This window comes from Catharus ustulatus, chromosome 5 (assembly GCF_009819885.2).
Source record: "Catharus ustulatus isolate bCatUst1 chromosome 5, bCatUst1.pri.v2, whole genome shotgun sequence".
Classification (NCBI taxonomy): domain Eukaryota; kingdom Metazoa; phylum Chordata; class Aves; order Passeriformes; family Turdidae; genus Catharus; species Catharus ustulatus.
In genome coordinates this window covers 51,245,102-51,262,057 of record NC_046225.1, presented here as the reverse complement: position 1 = coordinate 51,262,057, position 16,956 = coordinate 51,245,102, and the positions used below count along the sequence as shown (strand labels likewise).

Below are 16,956 nucleotides of genomic sequence, written 5' to 3'. Positions count from 1 at the left end.
ACTCTGCTGTATCATGACATATCTGACGTCTGGCCCTTAACATACCTGCAGAACTAAAATAAAAACAAAAGCAGATAAAGAAATTTGTAGCATCTAGAGTGATTTGGTAAATAATTAAGATTAATTGAATTCCTTAGATACAAAAACAATCAATTAAAAGACAATCATTTTAAGGAAGTTAGAGAGACAGGTTTCTATCATACGCTTTTAGTGAACAGAGGGCAAGAAGGTACCCAGAAAACCCCAACAACTTTTCTATGAAGTGAAACAGAGACTGAAATTCCTTTCTCTCCCCTCAAAATAAAGTCAGAACAGACACTTCTCTAAGTTTTCTTCCAATGTAAGAAGAAAAGCAAAACAACCACTGCCACAGACAGTGACTGGAAAGAGCCTAGGAAAACCTGGCATAGCCTAACCTGCCTAACAAAGACCAACTCCATGTTTGTTCCTGGTCATCAAGAGTCAGCAGATCACACTTAGCACCAAGATATGAAATGCTAACAGTAAATTGCACTGGACTGGAGCAACAAGAAAAACTGAAAAGCCAATTCTCTGGGCAGTCTACAAAACCATGAGAAGTCACAACAGGGAAACTAAGGATCTTATGAATGTGACATTAGAAATAAAGTGGTGCATCAAATGCTTGGACCCGGATTTGACAACTGGGAAACATTTCTGCAATATAAATGAAAAATATGATATTTATTTACAAAATAGTGCTATTCAATACTTACAATATCCTCTATTATCTCCTTCACTGCAGCTACAGCTAAAATAAATAAGAGAGGAACCAACGTTGTGTAGCGGCCTGTTGGTGATACATCTGGTATTTGCTATTAAAAAAAAAGAAAAAAAAATATTTTGCATTGCTGGTTGAAAACATTTTTAATACAAGAAACAGTACTTTCTGGGCAAATAAGGACAAATGAATTCACTTTTTATACATGGTGCTGATTATTTCCAAGAGAGCTTTATAGTCTTCAATCCAAAAGCAGCTGATACAATAAAAAAAATTGTATTTTAAGCAGTATAGTGTTCAATGGTTCAAAGGTTTTAGTGTTTATAGAATATTCACCTTCCTTTTCTGTGTTTCAAATTGAATTAAAATACGTATTTATAAAATATAACTAAATTTTCCAATTTAGATTTTTGTTAGAGTACACTAGTCCAAGGTATTTTTGCTCCTTTACAGTCTTACTCTCTTAAGAGACAATTTTAATCATACTAGATATCAACTGATTAATTTCAAACAGCTGCCAGATTACTGTAAAAAACCCATTTTTGCTGACCAGTTATGGGCACAGATGATGCAAGCAAACATGTATGTAAGGTAAATTGTGAGAAAATGCAGTTGCTAATGTGATATACATGGATAGTTATCCATAATTTTAATTATATTGTTTGGAGTTCTTAATGGCAAGACTGATAGTTGAAAGGACTGCTGCCTTAACAGAAATATTATGGGTAATGCAGTATGAAGACAATGAGAACTCAGCAAGAAAAAAGTACACTAACTAGTGGTGTCTCAAAGCGGCTAAAAGAGATCCTCAATTTATGGTAAAATGTTTGGGAAAACAGCCAGTGTTACTTATGAATTATATACATTTCTTTTTGTTACCACCATATTGTGCTTCTGAAAGAAAACAGGATGTTTTAATATGCTTCCTGTAAGACTATCTTCAAGGTTACTGTAGACATTTTTCAAGGAATTAAATGGAAATGAGGTCAAAAGCTACTGCAGCAAGTGACTATATGCTGGCTACAGAGGAAAGGGATCTATCACTTCTCCAGCTATTCCTACCTTTTCATGCCTTCCTACATATATGTCCAAATTCCCATTCCAACTGCATGTTATTTTGCAGGCAAAATCTGAAAGCAAAAGGGTCACCAGCCTGTACTCCAACTCCATTCTCCTCTATTTCATTCTACTAGCAATGCAGTCTCACTGACAGCCTGACACACCAGTGGGCTTTAAAGTCCTAACACTCCACTTGCTAACACTTCTGAAACCTCTTACTCTGTGTCACTACTTTGAGGTGCATAGTGGCGCCACAGGGAACACTGCTGGACCACTGGATTAGCCTGAGATGCCAGGTGGAGTTAGCAGGATGCCTACTCAGAAGCCATAGGCTGCAGGCAGAAAACCTAATGAAACCCTGAACTTTTTCTCCCCTAGAAAACAGCTGTAAGCTACTTATGCAGGTACATCATAAAAAACTGTCCCAAGCACTTAAAGTAGAAGCAAAGACATCAGAGTAAGGACAGAGGAATAAACTTTGACTTGCAGAAACATTTGAAGTGAGGAAGGCAAAAGTACATATTGCAGTTTATGTGCCATTTTTCAGTAATTTTTGTTTGGTATGTCAATCCCCCAAAAATGACCTCCTCAACAGACAAATCAACACATTGTAAACAATGCATTTGAAACCATGCAGAAAACGTGTTTTTATCAAATATGTTTGAAATGCAGAACTATTCAATAGTACAGTAGTTTCACGAATACAAGCCGCACGGATTATAAGCCGCACTTCCGGTGCCTCGACAATGTTGCTGTCTTTGTCAATAGATAAGCCGCACCCCGAATATTAGCCGCACTTTCGTTCGTCGCGAGAATCCGTGCGCAGCTTTCACAAATTGGCCAATTAGTAACAGGATCGCGGCATAGCGGGCTTTACTGGCTCGGGGCGGGGCCAGGAAGGCTCGGCCCGCTCATGGTTGCCGACGGGGCCGGGTGGCCCAGCTCAGCGCCACGGCTCGGCGGGGCTGGCCGGGTGGTGCTGCCGCCGCCGCCGGGCTCGCTGGCCCCCCTCTCCCGTCAGCACCGCCCCGCTGCCGCGTTCCCTAGCCCTGCCGGCGGGCTGCCGCCGCCGCCGCCTGGCTCGCCGGCCGCGCCGCGCCACGTTCCCTAGCCCTGCCCGCCGCCGCCCGGTTCGCCGGCCGCGCCGCGCCGCGTTCCCTAGCCCTGCCCGCCGCCGCCCGGCTCGCCGGCCGCGCCGCGTTCCCTAGCCCTGCCCGCCGCCGCCCGGCTCGCCGGCCGCGCCGCACCGCGTTCCCTAGCCCTGCCCGCCGCCGCCCGGCTCACCGGCCGCGCCGCGCCGCGTTCCCTAGCCCTGCCGGCGGGCTGCCGCCGCCGCTGCCCGGCTCGCCGGCCGCGCCGCGCCGCGTTCCCTAGCCCTGCCGGCGGGCTGCCGCCGCCGCCGCCGGGCTCGCCGGCCGCCCCCTCCCGTCTGCACCGCCGCCGCGTTTCCTCGCCCTGGCCGGCACTGCAGGCCCCCGCACCGCCGGGCTCCCCCACGCTGCTGGCCCCGATTCTGCTGGGCTTCCCCCGCTGCCAGGCAGCCCCACCCGCCGGCCTTCCTGCTTCTGCCATGCTCCCCTGCACTGCTAGCCCCAGTTCTCCCAGGCTCCCCCGCCCTACTGACCCGGCTCTGCCGCCCCCCTGCCCCGCCCTGCTGGCTCAGGCTCTGCCGCCCGCCCCCCACACTGCTGGCCCCGCCTCTGCCAGGCTTTCCCACCTCTGCCGGGGCCGGCCGGGCTCCAGCTTGGCTTGGGGCTGCCGCGGGCTCTCACTTCCGTGTTGGCAGCTTTTAGAATTTTGTTAATGTATTAGCCGCCCCGGAATATTGGCCGCACTTCCGGGTTTCCACCAAAATTTTGGTCAAATTGGTGCGGCTTGTATTAGTGAAATTACTGTAATTATGACTGCACCTGAACAAGTTCAATTTCTCATTTATCATCAGTTGATGCATTGAAAGAATAGTATATAAAAACCCCACTATGTTTTCAATTTGAACTATCACAAAACTAAAATATAGATGTGCTAAATGTTACGCACTTCTTCAAAAAAGTCTCAGTAAGCTGGGTCAGCTACAGTGGTGATATTAGCTGCTGTAGTATTGGACTCCATAATTGGTTTTGTTTGTCCAGGTTCAATTTCAATCTTTACCTCTAAGAATAAACAATCACTTCCCCTCAGCTGCAATCTTCCCCCCAGCTGCAATTCCTGTCCCTCAAAAGTTCACAGAATTCAGGTTTTTAGACAGTACCCTCTAGAAGAAATGCCAACTACATGGAGGTAACAGTTATCTGTATATGGCAGATATCTTTTCACAACTCTTTTTGACCCAACAGAATTTCAGCTATACTTGACCTGTTTTATAGAAAAAAATCTTTATGTGCATTTTGCCATCTCCAATGAACAAGAAAACCACAAACCCAAGCGTTTTATTAAAGATATATCTACATGATACAGATGTTCTGATAGACCAGTTATCTTGGAATGAACGGTACATGAACCTCAAGTATCTCAGTATTTCTACCTATAATATAAATGGTCTCTTAACAAGTTTAAAACACTAGAATCTTATTGTTGAACTTACCTGAAGCAATGCAATAAAAAGAAAAAATGCATTAGCAGCTCTTCTGAACTGGGAATAAAGGAACCTTGGCAGGAATGTGATTATGTTGTACTTTGCAGTGCTGAGAGGAAGAGACAAAAACACATCATTATTACAGTACAAAAAATTCCTCAAATGTATTGTTTTCCTCTCAGTTACACAAGCTTTCAAACAAAACAGTTTGCTTTTTGATTCTAAACTGATAAATACTGGATATTAAGTGTGCTTTTGCTAGGCTGGAAGAAGAGGATAAAAATTATCCTAGCAAAACAATCTATGCTAAGCCATCATCACAAAATGTTCAAGCTACCAGCTCTCTTGCCAGCCTTGCAGATCTGTTTAAGAACAGACCACCACCATCTAAGGTTCTAAAACAATATATGCAAAAAACAATAATGCCAAAAACTTTTAAGCAAAAGATTTGTAAGAATTATTTTAACTTCTTTTTAAGTCAGTCATATTTACTTTGACTTTGCATAAAACAGGCAATATTAAGAGGAATGAATGTATCCTGCGAAAGACCTCTACCAAGCAAAAGACAGAAAATCAAGCTGTATACACCAAGAAATAGCACTGAAAGTTTCTCAAGGTCATGGAAAATCCCACCATACTTGACTTACAAGTATTTACTGTATGACTTAAAATTCATCAAAAGCAAACAAAAAAACCCAGCATAAACCATCAGCAAAGTCCCTAAAGCCTGAACCTGAAATTGAAAACCAGTCCCATAGGCAACCACATAGCATCTTTGTAACTGGCTGACTGAGAAAGCAAAGTGTTTCCAAAGCACAAACAATGCTGTGCTCAAGTGCAGTACATCTGCATCAGCATTCAGCTACCAGGAATAGGTTCAAAGACGAACTGAACTGAAACCTAAAGAACAAATCCATCCTCTAGGGACACACTGATGGACACACTGAAGCTGTAAAGCAGCTGTACCTTCACCACTCGATTCTTAAAAATACAGAACATCAGGCTTGTAACTGAAACAGCTTACTTGTCCCCTCATTTCACTTCATTCCTCCCTCCAGTGTCTAAGACTGTCATTGGTGGCCAGTGGAAATGACAGAAGGGGAATAAACTAAAACTTTTCAATTTTACTATTCAGCATGAAATGTTTTAGTGTTTTTCTTAATACCTGACATGATTATTGCAGAACTTGGTTAGCTGGGGCTGATTGATGAATATAGTTCTCACTTCCTCCTGATCAGCTAGGGAAGTTTTCTCTGAAACATCCTCAGTCTTCTCATAGCCTGTAAAAACACAGTATGATTTTCCATATAAATAAATGTACTTGCACAACATTCAAGGCACTTCATGAGACAAAGAGGACACTTATTGTGAATGTGAACTCAGTGTATTCGCATTTCTCACAAAAAGAAATACCCTGAAAAAACAAAAAAGTCTTTTTTATATAGTCAGGATGCTCAGTAAAAATCTACACTCCCCACAGACCATCCTTGCCTTGCAAAGATCACTGAGAGTGGTCTAACAGTGAGACCTGCCAGCTCCCTCTGCTCTGGTGATTGCATCTTATTAGATACCATGGACTCTTGTATTGCCAGTTTGTTTAACTGTTCCCTAAACTACAGTAACTTCATGACTATAAGGTGCACCCTTTTGACTAAAACTTTGGTCCGAACCCGGAAGCGCACCTTATAGTCTGGTGCGCCTTATACGATGGACAAAGTTGTGAAATTTGCCAACCTGGAAGTGCGAGCTGTGAGTTGAGCCACGAGGAGGGGGCGGGAGCGGGCAGCCACGGCTGGCAGGAGCCGCGTGGGGTAGGCGGGACCAGGCAGTCCTGAGCCACGGGCAGCCCCGAACCACAGCAGCCGCGAGCCGCGCCTCGCCAGCCGGGGGCGGGCGGGAGTGCCGGGGCCCGTGCACGGGGAGGATGTTTGGGGCTGCGTTTAAAGGCTACACCAATCTGTGAAAAATGTTTGCAAATTGAGCACCTGCCAGTAAACCACACTATCGCGGGATTCCGTTACTAATTCATTACTTTGTTGTATGCGGCGCGGATCCTCGCTGCAAAAAAAGAGGTGTGCCTTATAGTCCAGTGCACATTATATATGGACAAAGTTCGGAATTTTGCCGACTCCCCGAGGTGCGCCTTATAACCCGGTGCGCCTTATAGTCATAAAATTACTGTAATCCTTCTCCACCAAGGTAAGTCTTTTTAGTTCTAGCCTTTCCAACTGGCATCAGGAACCTGTGGTTCCTGAAGGCTAATCTTACCAGTAGAGATTAAATGGGAGAAGACACTGTTTACTGTATCCTAGTCTGCCTTTTGTTCCCAGGTTCCCTGCAGCATGCAGCTTAGGGGTACCACCTTTCCCACAGTCATCATCTTCCTACTGTTACATCTGAAGGACAACAAGAATGGCATCTACAAGCCACTCACCAGGTTAAACCCCAGGTAGGCTGTGACTTTGCCAGCTAAACCCATCTCTCTTTACTCCTCTATAGCCACCAGTAGCTGCTTTGACCTCTTGGAGATTCCCTTTTTCACACATGAGCTTTGTCAGGGACTCCTTGCTAATTTACAGAAGCATAGAATGGTTAGGGTTGGAAGGAACCTTCGAGATCATGCAGTCCCTACCCTCCTGTCATGGGCAGGGAACCTTTCAGTCAATCAGGTTACTCAAAACACTGTCCAGCCTGGTCTTCAGAACTCCAGGGATAGGGAGTCTGCAACCATTCCAGGCAACCTGTTCAATGTCTTACCACCCTTGTGGTAAATATTTTCTTTCTAATAACGAATCTAATCCTTCAGCTTAAGATCATCATTCCCCCTAGTCCTATCACTACATGCCCTTGTGAAAATTTCCTCTATAACCTTCTTGCAGGCCTCCTTTAGATACTGGAAGGCTGCTAGAAGGCCTCCTCGGAGCCTTCTCTTCTTCAGGCTGAACAGCCTCAACTCATTCAGCCTGTCGTCATAGATGTGTTCCAGCCCTGTGACTAACTTAGGGGCCCTCCTCTGGGCTTGTTCCAACAGGTCCATGTCTTTCTCATGCTGAGGGCCCCAGAGCTGGATTCAGTACTACAGATGGGGTCTCACAAGAGCAGAGATGATGGACAGAAGCACCTCCCTTGACCTGCTGGTCATGTCTCTTTTGACACAGCCCAGGATGCGGTTGGCCTTCAGGGTTCCAAATGCACATTGTTGAATCCTGTGGAGCTTATCGTCCACCAACACCCCCAAGTCTTTCTCCTCAGGGCTGCTGTCAGTCCATTCTCCACCCAACCTGTCTTTGTGCATGGGACGTCCCAGGTGCAGGAGTTCGCACTTGGCCTTGTTGAACCTCATGAGGACCACACAGGCCCACCTCTGAAGACTGTCAAGGTGCCTCCGGATGACATCCCTTCCCATCAGCATGTCAACTGCATCACACAGCTTGGCATAGTTAGCAAACTTGCTGAGAGGCCACTCAATCCCACTTGTCCAAATCACTGACAGAGAGGTTACAAAAAGTTCCCATACCAACCCCTGAGGTTACAAAAAGAGTCAGTTCCCATACCAACCCCTGAGGATGGCCATTTGTCACTGCTTTCCACTGAACCATTGATTGCAACTCTTGGAATGCAACCATTCAGAAACTTTTTTATCCACTGTGTGGTCCATCCATAAAATCCATGTGTCTCTAGAGACAAGGATATTGTGTGGGACAGTGCCAAATGACTTGTTTCATCTAGTCCTTCTGCCACCTTGGCTTGATTTCTTGCTCATTGTGATGGACCAGCCTTGAGCTGGAAAGGCATGATCATTGGAAGACAAGGTCATTAAGCTGGTTAATCTTAGTTGGTTGGTCTCATTGGTCAATAAGATACCCTTCCTTCATTTGCTCTAGATTTTCTTTGTGATGCTAGCCAGATTATTCCCAGAGGATGGCATCAGTATATTCTTCATTTTGTGTGTACTTGAAATAGTTTGATTAGACTCACTGACATTCCCAGCACCTGCCTCCACTAGCCAGTGAAATTTCACTTTCCATATTCTTCTATGGACTGTGAGGAATCTTGTGCCAGCCTGCATCTCAACTTTCATTTGTAAAAGGGGACACCAATGTATTCTTCTCTCCCACGGCTTTTTACTAATGTCTTGTCAACCAGTCAGCCACTACACTGCAACAAGCATAAGCAGTCTTCAGGCTGGAGACTGTAAAATACCAACAGGTATAGCATAAATCAATCACCTTAGAAGTTCTATGTGATAACAGTAATGTGTGTATATAGTTGCTTGTTAAAGGTACACTGTTCATTCTGTATGAAAATGAGAAAAAGACACTGAAAACCCCCATGTTATGATGCAACTGAATACATCAGAACGTTCAGCATGTCAAGGATAATTAGGGCTGTATATGAAAACTTAAAGCTTGTGTCTAGCACATTACATAAATGCTTGCAAACATGTTAGGCAAAATCCAAGCCATTCTCCAGTCCATTGGCCCACTATATTGCATTTACCTATTCAAAATACAGTTCAGACACTACATTGCAAGGTCAAGTCTCCACACATTGAGAAAAGACTCAGCGGAAACTTTCAATTTCATCCCATTTGTCATTCGTAATTCACAGACTCTATTATGGAAATCCCCACTAGTACATCCATCCTCTGCAATTTCTCTGTTGCTTTCCTCGTCCAATGAAAGGCACACACATTCAAACATCAGTATTTATCACAAGAAGTCTCTTCAGAAGAAGGTCAGACAGCCTAACAGACTGGTCCACCTTAACAGGTGCTGACAAAATACTCAAAGAACCACATAGGTTCATTTGGCAGCCTAACCTAGCAAAAAAAAAAACATCTTAAATAACAACAAATTCTAAATAAATAAGTAACCAATGAAACAAAAAACCACAGCCCCCAAAACAACTACAGATTCTTTCAACAAGAGCACCCATTGATTTTGATTCCAACAACAAATTTGAAAGAAGCATCTCTCTTCAAACACACAGTATTTGCAGGAACTTTTCCTAAACCAGCCTTGATTAAAAAGTTTCTACATTAGTAAAACAACAACAGTAAATTCCATACCCCTATTTTTTTCCTTTAGATAGGGTAGTTTAAGACTTTCAGCTCACATTCCTTAAAACAGTCTCATTTTCATTACAAGAATGGGACAATTTACATACACATATACTGCAATATGGCAATAAAGGGAAGGAAAGAAAACCCTCAACCAAATTGCCAAAAGGATTTTAATATACTCCTCTTAATCATTAAATTTTTTTTTCTTATTCTCTAAGTAGAAAGCTGATGCTGTAGCCAAGAACCTCTCATAAAACTAAGTGCTGTGGTTTATCCTGGCAGACACTAAACACCACACAGTCACTCACTTGCCTACCCCGAGTGCTGGGGCAGAGAATCAGGAAAAAGATAAAACTCCTGGGCTAAGAAAAAATGGCTTAACAGAACAGAAAAACAAGGGAAAATAATGATAAAAGAATACACAAAACAAATAATGCACAATTGCTTACCTACCACTGACCAATGTCCATCCAGTCCCTGAGCAGGCTGCCAGCCCCTGCCAACTCTCCCCTGATTTTGTTGTTCACCATAATGCCAAAAGGGTTGGGATATCCCTTTGGTCAGCTGGGAGGCAGCTGCCCTGGCTGCGTCTCTTCCTAATTTTTGTGATCTCCCAGCCTCCTTCCTAGCAGGGCAATATGAGATGCTGACAAATCCTTGATTTAGTGTAAGTGCTGCTCACACAACTGAAACATCAGTGTGTTACCAATGTTATTTTATCCTAAATCCAAAACACAGCATTGTATCAGCTGCTAAGGAGAAAACTAAGTCTTTCCTAGCCAAAGCCAGAACAGTCTGCTTGATAGCTCATATTTCTGAAGCATGTGACATAGTTCAAAGGTGGAATCAACATGAAAAAGAAGATGTCTTCAGAAGTATTTGTTGCAAAGCCATGACAGACCTTGAGTGACAGAAGGGTCAGGCATTGGGAACCTGACCCATCAGTCTGGCCTTCTGAGGAGTCAGAGCACAGAAGGGAATTTAAATGACCTGCTTGAACCTGTGGGTACCAATAAGATGGCCAAGCCTGTCTAGAACTAAACCAAGTTTTTTCCCTGTTGTGAAACACTGGGATCAAAATACACTTGGCAGAAATAAACCCCAGACACAAGTGACTATAACCCTCATTAAATCTGGTAAAATGTTATATAGTCCTGAAGACAGTAAGTGTATATATCTAAGGATATATTAGGCAGTGCAAAAATCTGTCTGCTGAACACAATGTGATGACCGCTACCGAATTTAAAAATACATTCCTTCTTCATGGGAAAGTCACCTCACCTTACCCCAAATCAGCTTCACCTAGGTTTTGTACAGGTATTTACCTCCACCAACATGAAGAACTAGTTATTACCTACTAGTTTTGGTAGGCAGCATCACAGCATCTCAACTCTCTACCTTTTCTTAATGACCGAATATAGTTCACTGAACTCCACCAACACACAGAGGACAAAGATTAATCTTCAGAGAACTCGAATAAGAACTGCCAAGGAAAATTCTCCTCTCCCATAATCTCTCAAAAGAAATAAAATTATTTGAATGATTCAATTTAATATTATTTAATACATGCATATATTAACAGTGAAGCTATATATAGCTAAAATAACCACAGTTGGTTACTGCATTTCATAAAGCTTTATGTAGGCCAGACTACCCAAAGATTCCCCATGTGTTTTGCAATTGCAGAATACATGGCACCAATTTCCTAAATTTGTTTAAGAGGGGCAGAACTGTGCCTTGAGTCTTTATTGATAAATGTACAACTTTGGAATGGTAAGCAGCACCTGTTCTTTGCAACAGAATAATGGACACAAAAATCTGTTAAAATATGGTTATAATCATGCCTGGTTATCCTTCATCAGCCATGAAGAACTTGCAGAGGTTTGGAAGAACGGCACAAAATCAGTAGTTTCTTTCCGTTCAAATTCTTTTCTCTATGCAGGTAACATGTTGGCTTACAGACCCTAAAATGCCTACAATGTTTATTTTGCAATAATTTACAGTCGGTAGTGTCAATTCCTCTGTGCAACTGTTGACCATTTCTTGGAATGCTACATGTGCACATCATTCCGACAGTTCTGGTTCGGTTTGTTTCATGTCAGCACAACAGTTGATTTTTTCGAATAACATCATCACTATCTCTTCATGTGAGAGAGAGTTTAGTTCTTTCTGCGATGGTATCCAAGACAGTCCAGTCTGGAAAGGTAGCTCATGATCCATGGAAAAGGTGGCTGAAGCAGTGACGGCAGAGAAAAGCGACACTTTAAACCCAAAGACACAATACAAAAATCCTAGAATAAGGGAAGTAATACTGTCTGTCAGACCCCCACAAGTCTTAGGCTAAGGAATGATCCAGACCATGACAGAAGTCCTGGAAGCTGTTGTTTGTGATTACAGCATTAGTAGTGTTCCAAGAACCCAGAGCGACCCTGACAGTAACACGTCTGCACAGGGAGGTAAGATTTCTATGAAGTTCTCTGAAAGCAGCCTTATCATCATTTGGCATAGTGCTTACCTAAGAGACTTGGGTGATTGCCAGAACTATAGTTTGACAGTTCCTTTATGTCCCTGAAAAATACTGAGATCCACACGGAAGAGTGCTGGAGTTCAGCACTTTCAGTAAACAGCATTTACAAAGAGCTCTTTAGAAATGCCAACTATGTAGTCTAATGTATGGACTAACTGGACTTGGAAGCACTCATCTCAAGGAGGAAAAAAGAGACTAATTTATGTTGGTTTTCATTGTGAATTATATCTAAACAAAGACTAAGTATAGATCAAATTAATTAGTAAGTGTCACATTAATATAAGACTAAGAAAACAGCAACAGATTTAAAATTTGAGTACTACTATATATAAAGTAAACTATGAGTCATATAGACTCAATTCCACTGGTGTCATGAAAAAACTACCATGTCATTTTGCAAAAGTTAAGTTTCTTAAAAGATGTTTTATACCTATTGTCAGTCCTAAAGAAAGTGGTTTTCATAAGCTTCTTAAACACAGTAGTTAACTGCTTCACAGTCATTCAACCTTGAAAAATAAACCAGATTCTTTTTTTTTTTCCTTTTACTGCACTTGTAAATCTTAGATAGCCTGTTACCTTTAGGGAACACCACATTTATTCAGTTAATAACCATTAAGAGTTCTGTAACTAGATAATTTTAAATAGAACATCAATTTTCCCAATTTATTTATGCAATGCTCAGCTTGCAGTGAAAACAAATTGTCTGGAACAAGGGTAAGTAGAAAAGAACTGAAATGAAGCACTGAAAAATTGGACATTTAACTAGTCTCATTATATGCATCTACTAATCACTGTGACTATATAGGACGGCTGCTCTGGTTGTAAACACATTTTGGAAGCGTTCCTGAAAGGATTCACTTTCTCCCTTTCTTCTTAGAAAGACGCATTCTTCTGTTTCTTTGCCGCTACCATTTCCTAGGCAGAGACAGAGGTAGACCTCCTACAAACCTACTTTTAGTGAAGGAAGGCATATAACATGGTGAAACTGGAAAAGAACATCAATCGAACAGCCCATATCTAATCAATGTTTCTTTGTGCTTTTTCTTGCACAAAAAATAAATAAAATATTATTTGTTTGGAAGAAGGAAGAAAGATACAGGAAGGAAGTTTCTGCCTCCCTATACCCAGCAAAGCAAAACAAAGCAAAAAAAAAAAAAAAATCAACTGGATATATGGTTTAAGCAAGGAAACTTTCAGACAAGGGGATAAGTGCTTCATACCTGCCTCAATACATCTTATGCCATTCCCGGGACACTCTTACTGTTACCTACAGCAACCGAAAATCACAGGCTGTCCCAACATACTTCTGCTTTGGGATCCCCGATCTCAAATTTTACTTCGGCATGCAATAAATCTTACAGTAATGTAATTCCACTGCAGTGATTCTTTTCACAAGGCAGCTGCTGACGCCTGACCTGAGGTTACACAAATCCACTTAGGCACGAGACCTCAGCGGTGTCCAAAGCTTCCTGGCACAAGATCTGTATCAGAAACGCTTATTTCTGATGATCATGCTACACACAAAAGAGGGATTCCGGTTTATTCCCGGGCCGAGGACCCCAGGCCGTGAGCCCCCGCTGCCGCTTGGGGTCGGCGGCCGAGCAGCCACACGGTGGGGAAAACGAAACCACCGCTGCCATCGCTGAAGGGCAGAACGCTGCCCGGGGCTCACCGGACATCCACAACCATAAACACGAGGCCTCCCCGAGAGCCCCAGCCGGGGCCGGTGCCGCAGCCCCAGCGGGGGCGCACGGCACGGCAGGAGCGCGCAGCGAGGAGCGCGGCGGCGGCGCCACAGCGGCTCCCACCGCCCCCTCCCGGCCAGGCGGCGCAGACCCCGCGCGGCTCCGCGCCAGAACGCCGGCCGGGCTCCCCCGTCGCGGAGACGCGGGCGGCTCTTACCCTCTGCGCGGGAGCGGATCTCGGACACCGTTTTCTGCACCGCCGGCATCGCCGGGGCGGTGGCGCGGCCGCCTCCCTCCAACGGCGCGCCCTGCACCTGCCGCGCTCTGCGGCGCGCCCCGCGCCGCCGCGAGGCCCGGAGCGAGGGCGGCGGGTCCCGACGGCAGCGGCTCCTCCGGCAGCCCGAGGCGGTGGCTCCGGCAACGCGAGGCAGCGCCTGTCCCCGGCTGTGCCTGTCCCCGGCTGCGGCTCTCCCCGCTGGCGGCGCCGCTGCTCACTGACAGCCGCGGCGCCCGCGCTCCGCACTCGCCGGCCCCCTCCGGAACCTACCAACTCCGCCTCCCCCCTCCGCGCCTCCCTGTCCCGAGGCGTCCCGCCGCCATCTCCCCGTCCCCCGGCTCGGGCTTGTCAGGTCACTGCGTCTAACGGGGCACGGGCACTACGGCGGTCTGTGTCCGCGTCTGGAGCGAGCGAAGCCCTCCCTATGCGCCCCCCACCCCGTGAGGCGGGGGAATGGAACGCGCCGAGCCCTGGGCCGCTGCCCGGCACTGGGGGCGGGCGGGGGAAGCCCCGGGCAAGGTCGCCCGGTGTCGCCGGCAGCCGCGGCGGGCGGGACCCGGGGCGGGGAGTGCCGGGGCCGGCGGGGGGAGCGGGCCCCGCTACGCGTGTGCAGCCCGGCGGCCTTGCCAGGGGGGCCAGGGGGCGGAGGGCAGCAGGCCCGATGGCGAGCCGGCAGAGCTGCTCAGCCGTGATTCTGTGCGGAGCGGATTCCCACCCCTCCCTCCCGCGGTGTCGCACGCTGCTGAGCGAGGGGCGCGGAGGGGGCCGGGAGGCGTTCATCCGGAGAGGGAATTTGAAACGGAGTTTCACAGCCCTCGCTCAGGCGAGGAGTGTGCTGGTGCCACGCTCTGTTTGACAGGCAGCCTTCAAACTCTCGCCCGGCTTTTTATTTTTAGTCTCAGTCAGGATGCCGCAGTTTGACAGCCGTGAGTCGGTGTTAATCCAACCGCCGCTCCTGTGTGGGCTGCTGGAAAGGAGGTCCCAGCCGCAGATGCCTCGGGCGGAAGCAGCAGCAGCACTTGGAGACAGCGAGCGTGACACTGGGGTGACTGCAACAGGCTGAGCAGTGCGCCTGCCGCATGCTGTCCTGTCCTCGGTAAAAAACAGCCACATCGAAAACAGGATTCAGAAAAAAATGGGAAAGGTGGTGGGATTTGGAGGCAGGTCTACTTGGCATAATTATGTCTTGCATCTGCTTCAGTCAGGCGTAAAGCATACTGACTGCCTAGAGGATGATGGAAGTTATGAAATGGAATAAAGCTACTACTGTCCTATGAATCTTGAGAGGATTTGAGGCTGACGTGTCCACTAAAAGCCACCATTGTGTCCTCCAGAAAGTACATTACACAGATTACAGATGTAGGATTGCTGCTGTTTTGACTATAGAGCATACACATCTGCTATAAGAAAATAAAAGATAAGTACAGTCTTTCTTGACAGCAACAGAGTGAATATTTGATACAACTGTATAAATTTAATCTCTGTAAATGGATCAAGCAAAACGTGTAGATGTTGGTGCTTAGGGTTTAGTGATGGACCTGGAAGTGTTATGTTAATGGTTGGACTCGATGGTCTTTGAGGTCTTTTTCAGCATTAATGATTTTATGATTCTATGAAGCAGTGCTTCATTCATGGGGGAAAGGGAACCAAGAATTTGTTTTTCTCACATGCTGAGCTCAGATATCAAGGAAGAGGAATACTTTCCTTCTGAGAAGGCTGCATTATGAAATAAATACTGTGGATTTATTTCAAGTCAAAGGCCAGAAACCTGCTTGAGAGTGTCCTTCGAAAGAAAATGGTATTCTGCATCTTCCTATGCAGCAACCTGTGTGCATTGTTTGTGTTTTTGTGGGTTTTGAAGGTTTTTTCTTTTCTGAACCAGAAACAAGGATTGTAGAAAGATGTCTCTTCATGCATTTTTCTGGCAAAACAAAATGCCTGGAAGCAACGTGCATTGCTCATCCAGTTTTAAGAACTACTCAGTGTGGGTCAGTCAGCCATGTGGGCAGTCTTGGCTGGTGCAAATTACTTTATATATACCTTATATACATTACTATATATACACCTCCCAGCACAAATAGGACCTTTTTATGAAAGGATCTTGAGGGTGGTGGGAGTGGTGGTTTGCAATTTCTAGCAGCTTCACTATTGTTAAAAGGCTGCAACAAAATTTTGAAATTCACTATAAATCTATACATGTGCCAGTCAACATCCATTTTCTCCCAAATTACTGCAGTGCTGGTGACAAATAGGGTTGTCACTTAAATCCACATTTGGATGCTATTTTATGTCTAAACCAGGTTTTTTGGCTGTAATATCCCTGGCAAGTGGTGCTTATTACTGATACCTTTGGGCAGCTGGAAGTGTACCCTCTTGAGAACAGAAGATATTATAACAATGCTGCCAAGGTTATTTAAAATTGTGAGTAATTATTTTACAAATAAGGCCACTAGCGACCTCACAAAAAAGCGGAGCAACAAAATTACTAGCTTTATTCTTTATATACTTTTATGTACCCTGAGTTACTATGAAAGCTTAATAGTCTTATTTTTTTTTTAAGAAAAAGCCTTTTTTAAGTTATAGCATGAATAATATTTGAGAGAATGAGTAAGGTTTTTTAGATCTTGCCATCAGTTAAGAAATTCTCCATTTTGCCAGTTTTTATTCTACAGAGTCTCAGTGGCAAGATAAACACATTTAACCATTTAGTTACACAAGAGACTGCTCATCCAGATGTCATCCAAATGAATGAAACTCAGCCACTATATTTCCCAACAGTCCCCATCCACTTGCAACATTACTCCAGGAGAAACACAGTAGTGTTTATTTCTTCTACATTTCCCCCACAAGATCTGCCAGAGAGCCAACTGGCCCTTGTATTCATTTCTTTCCTTTGGAAGACAACTCTATGAGCTTCATCCTTTCACCTCTTTGATGTAAATGGAACCTGTGTTACTCAAGTAGTTTCCATCTCCACACGCCACCCTTTTGTTTTAATATAAACAGGTCAGAAAAGGCTTCTGCAGCTTTTT

The 16,956-nt window shown here is 44.9% G+C and overlaps 1 protein-coding gene across 3 annotated transcripts in view; it reads right to left on the bottom strand.

The window, feature by feature from the left end:
- Positions 1-13,970, bottom strand: part of ATP8A1 (ATPase phospholipid transporting 8A1) — a 111,126-nt gene extending 97,156 nt beyond the window's left edge. For all 3 annotated transcript variants that reach the window (XM_033059594.1, XM_033059595.1, XM_033059593.1), the window contains exons 1-4: positions 13,865-13,970; positions 5,536-5,650; positions 4,380-4,479; positions 735-833 (exon numbers count right to left, since the gene is read on the bottom strand). In XM_033059594.1, the coding sequence (XP_032915485.1) occupies positions 735-833; positions 4,380-4,479; positions 5,536-5,650; positions 13,865-13,913 (363 nt within the window). In that variant the 5' untranslated portion in view covers positions 13,914-13,970. The remainder of the gene's footprint in view (positions 1-734; positions 834-4,379; positions 4,480-5,535; positions 5,651-13,864) is intronic.
- Positions 13,971-16,956: the final 2,986 nt, after the last annotated feature.